General features: G+C 32.5%; 2 protein-coding genes across 2 annotated transcripts; both read left to right on the top strand.

The window, feature by feature from the left end:
- Positions 1 to 3,191: 3,191 nt before the first annotated feature.
- Positions 3,192 to 5,706, top strand: LOC133298782 (protein DSS1 HOMOLOG ON CHROMOSOME V-like). The gene is made up of 2 exons (XM_061498124.1): positions 3,192 to 3,395; positions 5,338 to 5,706. Exons 1-2 carry the CDS (start codon positions 3,305 to 3,307, stop codon positions 5,466 to 5,468), a joined length of 222 nt encoding a protein of 73 aa, XP_061354108.1. The 5' UTR covers positions 3,192 to 3,304; the 3' UTR covers positions 5,469 to 5,706.
- A 2,003-nt stretch (positions 5,707 to 7,709) lies between these two features.
- On the top strand, positions 7,710 to 9,555 carry LOC133298787 (bidirectional sugar transporter SWEET5). Its single transcript, XM_061498129.1, has 6 exons — positions 7,710 to 7,752; positions 8,072 to 8,108; positions 8,196 to 8,412; positions 8,523 to 8,684; positions 8,824 to 8,943; positions 9,419 to 9,555. Exons 1-6 carry the CDS (start codon positions 7,710 to 7,712, stop codon positions 9,533 to 9,535), a joined length of 696 nt encoding a protein of 231 aa, XP_061354113.1. The 3' UTR covers positions 9,536 to 9,555.
- Positions 9,556 to 10,553: the final 998 nt, after the last annotated feature.

The following is a 10,553-nucleotide window of genomic DNA, read 5'->3' as shown; positions in this document are numbered from 1 at the left end:
CACCAATATAGTAAAATGATAAGATGGACAAAAAGGGTCTTCCTCCTCTCCATGTTGTCTTTCTCCCCCCCAAATATTCTTCCTCTTCTTTGTGTTGCTGCTCCATTCTGTCCACCTCATCAATTTCCTCTTTTTTTCTAATGGTCGTGTTTCTTCTTTCTCGAATTCTTCCTATCTCCTATAAACCATGGAATCATCCATAGTTTGATTTTCCAGCTCTAAACCATTTGCTTTCTCAGTGCTACGATGAAGGAGATCAGTCTCCTTTGGCATAGATTCTCGATTCTTCTTTGCTATTATGTCACTTGTTTCGTTCATTCTCGCATAATATCAATTTTTCCCTGATTCTAATTATAAAAAATCAATTCAACTCAAAAACTACATTATGACATAATAGCATCTTATTTAATTAATAATTAATTAAGTCTTGCGGAGTTTCTTAGCCCATATAGACTGGGTCTGATGCATCATCCATCTTTCAAGCTCAATGGTCTCTCATGTGAAGGGCGTGTTAGAAATATATAAAGTCATTAATGTAATCTCACACAATAGTTTAAGTTTTGGATTGATTTAGTTCTTTACAATAACACTTAGAGCCCGTTTGGATGAACTTTTTTTTCAAGCAAAAAAGCACTTTTTGTTTTTTGTTTTTGTTCGTTTAGATGTCTGCTTTTAAAAAAAGAAGAAGTCATAAAAAAAGCCAAAAATCTACTTTTTTCAGAAGTTAAAAATTTTAACTTCTCCAAAAAGCAGAAGTCAAAAGTCAAATATTTTTTTTAAAATCTAAATATTTTTATAAAAATATAAAAAACTTTAACTTTTGTAAAATGTACTTTTAAAATAAGAAAGTGATAAAAGTTACCTTTTCTAAAAGCTTAAACAAACGACCTCTTATTCATTATCCCATCGTTAACATCATAAAATGATTTTTTTAGTACATAAAAGTTTATGTGAGGTTAGACATCAGTTTCCCATGTGATCAGGGTAAACCCCCAAACCTCTTTGAGAATTACTGGGAGGGAGTATTATATTTAAACTTAAAAATTCTTACATGACTAACATAACTATAACTTTTTATATACCGTTTTTTTTTCTTATCAATGATTTAAGATCCCTTGTATGAATTATATAATTTATAAATTATATGCAACTAATATTGCAAAAAAAAAGTATAACATTTATTATTTTTATTCTTTCCTTTTTATTTGCCAATACTAATGACTAGGGGTGAAAGTCAGCTGGGTTGGGCCGAGCTTTATCCCAAAAGCCTATGCTTATGACAAAAAATTTCAATTTGACCTGATCCGATAGCATATTACGAGTCTAACTGTTAGCCTGGTCTGATCCATTTATAAACAAATGGCTTGGCCCGTTAGCCTGTTAATTTTTAACTTCCAAGCAGAACATGAATCAACTTCACAAAATACTCAAATTTTGTTGTTAAAACAAAAACCACAATTTCAATGTTCAAACAAAACCTTTAATAACAACAACAACTTATCACATTCTGCATTTAAGTCACTTTCATAAGCAAGATGCTTAAACTAAATAACATATATTTCATCATATCCAACAAATCAATCCATACTATGTAAATTAAAATAACTGCATGAATCAAATAAATGCATCATGATGCTTGTAGTAGCCAAAAACTTTTCATCATCTTCTTTTCCCTCCGAATACAATTACAAGGTTACATAAGTTGGCAAATAATTTGTAAATATAGAAAAAAAAAACAAGATTAAAGAATAGAAAAAAAAAGATTAAAAACAAAAACCTTTTTATACCTTATATTTTTTCCTCAAATCATACTTATTACATAATCAATTAATCTCCACTATATATTAAAGTTTGGATGATATCTTCAGCCAAGATAGAACGATAAACATCAATAACTCTTCCTCCAGCACTGAATGTTGATTTTGATGCTAATGTAGAGGTTAATACAAATCTTATGTCATTTCCAAAGGTAGTATTGGTGGGGGATCGAACCTAGGTCCTTCTACCACCTACTCAGCTCACATACACTTACTCAGCTCACATACACCAAGTGAACTATCACCATTTGGTACTACTATAAATAATATTATTTTATTTAAAATAAATAATATAATACAGGCCGACCTATAAGCTTAAAGACCCGACATGTAAAAAAAAGCTTATGGCCTATTTTCTTTTTTTATGGAAATATTTCAATCAGTTCATTGCTTCGCAACTAATCCGATTTGGGGCGGATCTAGGATTAAGGCTTTAAACCCCTCCCAAATGTGGTATTGGAGAGATTCGAACAGATGCTCTCACCCCACCTGCTTAGCTCTCATATATCAACTGAGCTACCAACATTTGGTCCTTATGGCATATTTTCTAAATTGGCTTTTTAAAAAGTTCGAACTTGTTTTATTTGACTATATATAATTGGCTAGGCTGTATGTCCTTGTAGAATGTCCCAACCCACTTTCACCCCTACTAATGACACACAATTTTTTTTTTTAAGATATGATACATGATTCTTTTTTAATTGTACATCTAATTATTATTTCTCAATTTACATATATGATGTCATTCTTTTTTATTTTTAGACAATTTTCTATGTTCTCATTTCAAATATTGCGATATTGTCATTTCGTTTCAATTTAAATGAAGGTAAAAAATTTCATAATTAAATATTTATGAGAAGAATGTGATCAAACTCAAACTCGATACCATTATAATCACTTGGTCATTAATTTTGATACCAATATAAACCATCACTTTATTATTAAAGTTTATTGCTTCTCATGTTATTTGATATAAAGTTATTTCATGCAACACTAAAATTATGTAGTTTTAAGGATTAAGAAAATTAATAAATGATTCTTTAATAAAATTTATATAATAAAGAAACAAATAAAATTATTAAAATACCCCTCATTAATTCTCTTCGCCCTCCAAATGACATAGTTTTAGAAAATAATTTTTCCTTATTATAATTAAGGTTTATAATTTTTTTTTTACTGCAAATTTTTTTTTTCCAGACTTATAAAAGTGAGTGAATTATATTATAAAGAGAAAAAAATATTAGTGAATTATCTGAATGTGGTATAAAAAAAATTTCTGCACCAAAAATAAAAATATTTTTCTAATATTATTACTATTAGTTATTTTATTTTATTTTTAAGTTTAAGGTAATTAGTGATCGGTCCGGAGTGTGAACTCACTGCGCTAAGTAAATTGTATTTGGGGTTTTGCTCTTTCCATTCTAATCACTTCTCATCTTAAGCTTTTTCAATTCCATTTTAGGGTTTTTGAGATTGCGGTTTATCCAATGGCCACCGAACCAAAACCGGTCTCCGAGGACGTCAAGATTGATCTATTCGAAGACGATGACGAGTTCGAAGAGTTCGAAATCAATGAAGGTAACTCCAAATCATTTCACTCTTTAAAACTTTCACCCCTGAAATCATTATTGCAATATATTGCCCGTTCTTTCGATTTAACTTTATGGGAAATCGAATTTGTTCACAAGAAAATCGATCTCAAATGCTTTGCTTAACATTCATTAGTTATATAATAAACCCCCAAATTCATCCATGAAATTTTTGACAACGCTCACTTTAGATGTTGAGAAAGCAAAAGCCTAACTTTGTTCTTAAGAATTACAAGCATCGGTCAGGCTAAAAATTTTGCATTCCCAAATTAATGTGTAAATTTTTCTCAGGAAGAATTGGAGATTTACACTTAGGTTTAGCTTTCATGGAAGATAACCGTCATTCAAACTATATATTGTCTTAATGGTTCACATTCCAAGCTTAGCTTATCTAAATAACTATTTACTTTGCCTTGTGTTATGTATGTCTCTGTGTCATGTCATGACTCATGGATTGGTATTGAGTTGTTGATCGTGTTGTCACTTATAGGGCATAAATCTGGTATTTCTTTTCAGGGAAAAGTGTTTGTTGTTTAAAATGATGTATCACTATGTCCTTTTAAGTGAAACGACTGGATTTCACTTAAAAAAATGCTTCCTTACCCTATCCCTGATAATTCACCCTCACAAGATTGCACTCTCCACTACCCTTTTTAAACCTAATCGATATTTTATCTTGTTTTCCTTACTTTTCTTTCTCTCTCTTTTCTCTCATTCACCTTTATTGCATTAGAGCTCCAGGTTGGGCCTGATACACAGAGCAATCAGCAATGGCATCAACCAACTTTACTATTTCATCTCTGTTAAAAATTACACACATGCGCAAGCGAGCGATTTACTCCCAATTTGGCTTGCTTGGCCTCTGACGTTATAAATATACATAAGCCATCCATCAGTAACTTTACCTTTCTTTGTTCAAAATCTTCATCATAACAAACCATCTTAATTCATCTTCATCTGAAATTGTTTTAGAGAAGAATAATCTCCATTCCATTTCCTTGGGGATTAATGATTAATCTCATACTTCAACGAACGAGGGAAAACCCTAAACCCAAAACTTCAAAAAATCACTCCCTTTTAAAAACCAACTAGCGAGGATTGGGGGGAAGACAATCCTTGTACGCAGTCTTACCTTTGCATATTTGCAAAGAGACTACTTTCTGGATTCAAACTTGTGACCTTTCAGTCACAAAGGAGCAGCTTTACCACAGCTCCAGGCTCGCCTTATTTAAACCCAAAACTTAATTTTAAAAAACTTAATATGAACCCAGAAAATACCAGGTTGAAGCTAGTTGCTATTAGCAATGAGCAAGTGTAGAAAGATGATGATGAAAGCAAGGTCACTGTAAATGCACAGAAGAATATCAGAAGAAGAAAGGCTAACCCTCCAGTAACACAGAGAACCCGGATAGCTTGAACCTGGTAATTTTTTGTCGGTCTTCTCGTTAACAATGGTCAAGGTGCAGTTGAGGTTTGCCGGCGGCAACTGGGCAGAGAGACGGTGAGGGTGGACTTGGTTTTTTTGTTTTAGGAAAAACCAATAAGTGAAGTGTGAAAAAGGGACAAGGGAAAGGGAAAAAATGGTATAGGGAGTTTTTTATAAGTGAAACACTCTATTTCACTTAAAAGGACACACTGTTTTGTCATTGGAAATGACAATCACTTTTCCCTTCTTTTCATGTTTTGTTATTTCTGATGCCAGTATTTCCTCCTCCCCCGCCACCCTAATTTCTTTGCCTTTTTTTAAATTTTTTTTTGTTAAAGCTGGTGTTTCAACATCCTTCTGGTATTAGAGACTGCTTATCCAACTTGGTTTGCTTTTGGGATTGGAAAAAACTGGAACTTGGGTAATTCTGACCATGTTCTCACATTCTGACAGTTCATCCTTTTTTTTGCACTTTGTTATGTCCTTATTGGTATGCAACATGCAGAGTGGGATGACAAGGAGGAAGGGAAAGAGGTGACTCAACAGTGGGAAGACGATTGGGATGACGATGATGTTAGCGATGATTTCTCTCTTCAGCTGAGGAGGGAGCTGGAGGACAATGCTGAGAAGAAATAAACCATGTATGTGACTGAGGTATTTGAGCTTCAGGTGTTTTTTCTCAGAATCTTTGTTGCCTGCAAAAGAAATGAAAACTTTGTCTAGTCAGTATGGAATGTGAGACCTAAACATTGGGACATAATTTTTCTTCTGCTCTGCTCTTTCCTAAAGAACAGCTTTGTAGAATCTGTTAGATGTTTGTACTTGAACTGAATTCTGTTTCACTAAGTGGCATCTGGCTTTAAGATTTCTCTTACCACTTCAAATTATTGTTTGGGAGTTGGATGGGTGTTCTTTTTCTGTAAACAATTGTGGTCAAAGTCTCAAAGGTGCACCTAGTTGCATTTTATCCTTCTTTCTTGTCAATCTGTGGTTCCAAAGACCCAAACGGAAGTCTTTTGCTTGTGATATGAACGTATGCAATTGTGAATCCCAGAGGAATGAATGCCAGTGGCAAGGTAAATAATGCTAATAGCGAGAACAAAATTAGCATATTGCGACTACCAAACAAAAGGAATATGTGTTAATTCGATGTTAAGGTATGAATTTTATATATGATGTTCAGATGAGTGTATATTTATTTGGTCAGTGACTGCCAATAGACTTTCATACCTCTTGTATGATACGAAAGTTCTTTAAGCTGCATTCTATAATTAATCGGAGCTGAAGCAATATTTAGAGTTCTTCTTTATTCCAAAAAAAAAAATAGAGTTCTTCTAATCAAGCGTCTGCTTTCTCTTTTAAGATTCTCAAATTTGATTTCGTTATTGTTATGTTTGAATGAGTTGGAAGAAGGGGAACGGAGGATAAAAGTGATTTAACCCTATGCTTGGAAGATTTTTAAAGAAACAAGCGGAGGGGGAAGTGTTTCCCTTCCCTCCTTGCTTGCTCTAAGCATAGGTAAGCTTTTGTTCCGCGTCTAATTGGTAAATGCATTTTTTCAGTCGCCTCAAGCTAAACTGGGAAAGGGCAAAGTAAGGAAAATTACCGCAGTAACTGCATTTCTGATAAATCATAATAAATCCTTGCATACAAGGTGAAGCTTTGAGTTTTTTTTTTTTTTTCTCCGTTTTTTTTTTTTTTTTTTTTGTCTTCCTTCCATTTCTACTTAAGTCAGAGGGTGCAACCGATACGCTAATACAATGGTCTGTTTGGTTATTTATTAACTGTTAGATTAATCTTTTTGTTAATACAAGCGGTTAGCTCGGTGGTCAAGCTCCAAAGAAGGTGTGATTGCACCTTGACAACGACGTCTTGGGTTTGGATTTTTTAATTCTTCTAAATAAGTAGAACAGATATGAAAATGGAGAATGCATCTTTAAGATCACTTAAAGAGAGTTATTTAATCTCGCAGAAGTTAAATTGATAAAATTTGTTCTTTATTAGTGGTAATTCGAAAGAAACCAAGCAAACTGTTGCACTGGTGTATATTCACTAAACAAAATTATTGCAGTGGTGTGCTCATCGAACATTTATACTCAACCAATTTAAAGATTCTCATTTTACTACGTACTAAAATAGCAATCACAAGTATTCACCCTGGAGGAAAAAAAACAACAATGACAAGTAAACAACCATAAGAACAAATTTTCTTTCGACATAATGAAAGTAGTGCAATTGGTTGATGTTGTACACTCGATTGTAACTCGTTATAATTATGAATGTCGTCAAATATCGGTATAAGGTGAATAAGTTTGGCATAATCTTAAAACTGGGAGTCTGTGACTAAAATGTGTTAGAAGATACTACAGTTATTAGTGGGTGATATGATATGATACCTCACTCGAATGTATTGGAAATGGAGGTTGAGAGTTGAGGGGAGTCACTGAAGAGAAAGGTCAAAAACTCTTAAAACTTATCTCATTTGCTTGGGACGCGTGTCAAGGAGACGTTAGAAGCTATCTATCAAGGGCTTTGCTAAAATTTGTGATTCTGGAAAAGCACGAGTTACTTATGTTCTATGTTATTGTCGGGCTGAGTGTTTTGTGGCTATAGACATTAGACACTAGTGCTGTCCCGTACAAACAGTACCTGCATGTGGCTAAGACGCAAGTTCACAAATCAGCACTTTAAACCAAGTACGTTACCGTAAGAACACTTCACAACCCAAAAATAGTTAAATGTTGGTATAACTATATATAGCATATACCTCAGTACAAATTAATATGAAAATTTTGTTTAGTTAACCATTTTCATTTACTTTCTTCTTAATCAGTTTTCACCCTTTTTTTTTTAGTTTCTTCTTTGAAAGTTGCAGCCATGGTTAACACGGATGCAATAAGAACCGCCATTGGAATAATTGGTTGGTGCAGGAAAATCTCATGCATTTTTCCCGTTTTCTTCCATCTTTCTTTTTTTACTTCCATTTCAGAATTTTTTTTTATTTTATTTATTAGCAAATAAATAACAAGTAGTTCAATTTCTAACATCATGTGACTTCTTTCTAAATATTTTCAAGGTAATCATTTCAAACTAATAGAATTAAGGGAAAAAAAAAAAAGGACATGGAACTATTTAATTTAACTAATACAAACTCAAAACTATATAACCATCTAACCTTTTTGTTTTTGTTTTTGGTGGACGAAGAGTTTCTAATATATTCATTGCTATTTTATTTGCAGGAAATATAATCTCATTTTGTTTATTCATGTCTCCTGTGTAAATCTCTCTCTCTCTCTCTCCCCATTCTTATATTTATATATGGATGGATTAATGCTGACAATGACAAATATTTCTAATTTGTAGGCCTACATTTATGAAAATATGGAAGGCAAAATCAGTGCAAGATTTCAAGCCAGATCCATATGTTGTGACTATACTCAATTGTGCAATGTGGTCATTCTATGGAATGCCCTTTGTAAGTAAACATAACACTCTTGTCGTCACAATAAATGGCTTTGGCTTCTTCCTAGAGATCTTCTACACTTCAATCTTCTTCGCATTCTCAACATGGAATAAGCGTGTGAGAAACACCTCAAACTAGAACCCTATTTTATTCTTTAACTAACTTAATATACTGTAATTATTTTGTCTTAATTGCTGGTTGGATTGAACGAATTTAACCAATTTCAGAAGAAGATCCTCATAGCACTTCTAGCTGAAGTCATCTTCCTTGTGTTGGTGATATTTATAGTCATGTACGCTGTTCACACCCTCAAGCAAAGAACCTTGATTGTTGGACTCATATGCATAGTCTTCAACGTCCTTATGTACTTTTCACCCTTAACTGTCATGGTACATTCTTAATATATGTTTCGTACCGATTTTTTTTTTTTTTTTACTTTGGTTTTATTTTCAGTTTATATAATTATTATTATTATTTTTTTTAATTAACTGTCTTCTTTTTTATTTTGATGGAAAAAACAAAGAGCAGCGTCAAGTAATTAAAACAAAGAGCGTCAAGTACATGCCGTTCTTACTTTCACTCGCTAACTTCGCCAATGGACTCGTCTGGATGGTTTATGCACTCCTTAAATGGGATCCATTCGTTGTGGTAATCTGTTATTACCTATTACTTAATTTTGGTTCTAGTTTGAAAAAAAAAAATACAAGATATAATAGTAAAATTTTCAAAATACTCAACACTATTGATTTTTCTTTCTTCTTTTTTTGGATGAACCATGTGCATTCTCGTCGGGAGATAATCATGTTCGAGCTGAAATATTCATGTTATGGTGTTCAAGGGAGAACTAGCTGTACCATGACGGGAAGTGATTTATTCAAAAAAGAAAGAAAGATAATAGATAGTGTTGAGTATTTTGAAAATTTTACTTTACTCTTTATTAGGCAAAGAATAAAAAAATAAATTCTTTTTTCTTTTTATTTTTTGAAAAAAAAATTAAAAAAAAAGGTGTGCGGTAGAAAGTCATGAAAATAAGGTAAAAAAATAACATTGTGATAAATGTAATGTGAAAAATGAATGATTTTAGGTGGTGATTATGATTTCCAATTAAATCTTTGAATGCTAGATTCCAAATGGCTTGGGAGCACTTTCTGGATTGGTGCAGCTCCTCCTCTATGCCGCTTTCTATCGAACAACAAACTGGGACGAAGATACCTCAACCCCAGATTGCTCAAACGTATGATTTCTGCATGGATTGAAAGGAAGACACAGAAAGTGAAATGAAAAAAAGAAGCTGTTCAATACACCGAAGTCTCTTACTTTTTTTATTTTCTTTTTACAAAATAACTTATTTTGTATTGTTGAAATCATAGGGTTGTCATAACAAAAGTAAAAAATAAAAAATAAAAATCATAGGGTTGTTGTAGAATTACTTTTGATTATTACAGCGGTTGTTGCATTGTTGTAGAGGAAAATACTCATTTGAGCTTTACCGAGATTTGATTTTGAGAATGCAATAAAGCTCTCGGTGTATACGGAGTTTAGGGTAGGATAAGAGCCATTTGTCTAGGGTTATAATAGATATAGTCTTATCTTACATTTATTACATGATTTACACATGAGAATTTTAAAATATATTTATCATTAATAAATATATTTTTTTGTCATATTTTATGAAAGTGTAATCTATGTAACACCGATACGACACATGACACGACACGACACTCCCACACGTCAATCCTAAAAAATTATGAATTTCGACACGTTAAAGACACGTTTTAATATTAAATAATATTTTTAATTTATATAGTGTATATTTCATTTAATATTTAATAGTTTAACAAAAAAATGAAACTAAATTAATAATACTCACGTTATAAAGATGGAAGCTTTAATAAAAAAAATAAGAACTGGGATGAGAAAGAGATATAATATCAGATAGAGAGATCAAATCATATTAGAGAGATCAAAGAGAAGGAGATACAACAAGAGCGTGATAGAAATTGACAACAATGATGCTGAGATGATCTCTTATCTACTTAAGGAGAAAAAAGACAAAAAAATAAAATTGATATGATCGTGTGGAAGATTTATTAATATATTTTAATTTTTTTTTAAAAAAAAAAAATTAAAAAAAATTACAAAAATGCCATTTGACCGTGTCGGACACGGTTAAATTCGCGTGTCGGAATGGTCAACGTGTCGGAAAAAGTTGATCGCGTGTCCGTCACCATGTCGGAGCGTGTCGGACACGACTCTTC

This window comes from Gastrolobium bilobum, unplaced genomic scaffold (genome assembly GCF_033153095.1).
Source record: "Gastrolobium bilobum isolate Gb01-03AN ecotype WA unplaced genomic scaffold, APGP_CSIRO_Gbil_v1 utg18356, whole genome shotgun sequence".
NCBI classification, from domain to species: Eukaryota; Viridiplantae; Streptophyta; class Magnoliopsida; order Fabales; family Fabaceae; genus Gastrolobium; species Gastrolobium bilobum.
Note: the sequence above shows the minus strand (reverse complement) of the source record. Positions and strands in the feature narration are given on the sequence as shown.

What these genes read in the sequence shown, in the direction of transcription:
- LOC133298782 (XM_061498124.1), top strand. Translation starts at nt 3,305, where the DNA reads ATGGCCACCGAACCAAAACCGGTCTCCGAGGACGTCAAGATTGATCTA. An exon ending in AGAGTTCGAAATCAATGAAG is followed by an intron (nt 3,396 to 5,337) that starts GTAACTCCAAAT and finishes TGCAACATGCAG; the next exon opens with AGTGGGATGACAAGGAGGAA.
- LOC133298787 (XM_061498129.1), top strand. Translation starts at nt 7,710, where the DNA reads ATGGTTAACACGGATGCAATAAGAACCGCCATTGGAATAATTG. An exon ending in TCTCAACATGGAATAAGCGT is followed by an intron (nt 8,413 to 8,522) that starts GTGAGAAACACC and finishes AACCAATTTCAG; the next exon opens with AAGAAGATCCTCATAGCACT. An exon ending in TTTCACCCTTAACTGTCATG is followed by an intron (nt 8,685 to 8,823) that starts GTACATTCTTAA and finishes AACAAAGAGCAG; the next exon opens with CGTCAAGTAATTAAAACAAA.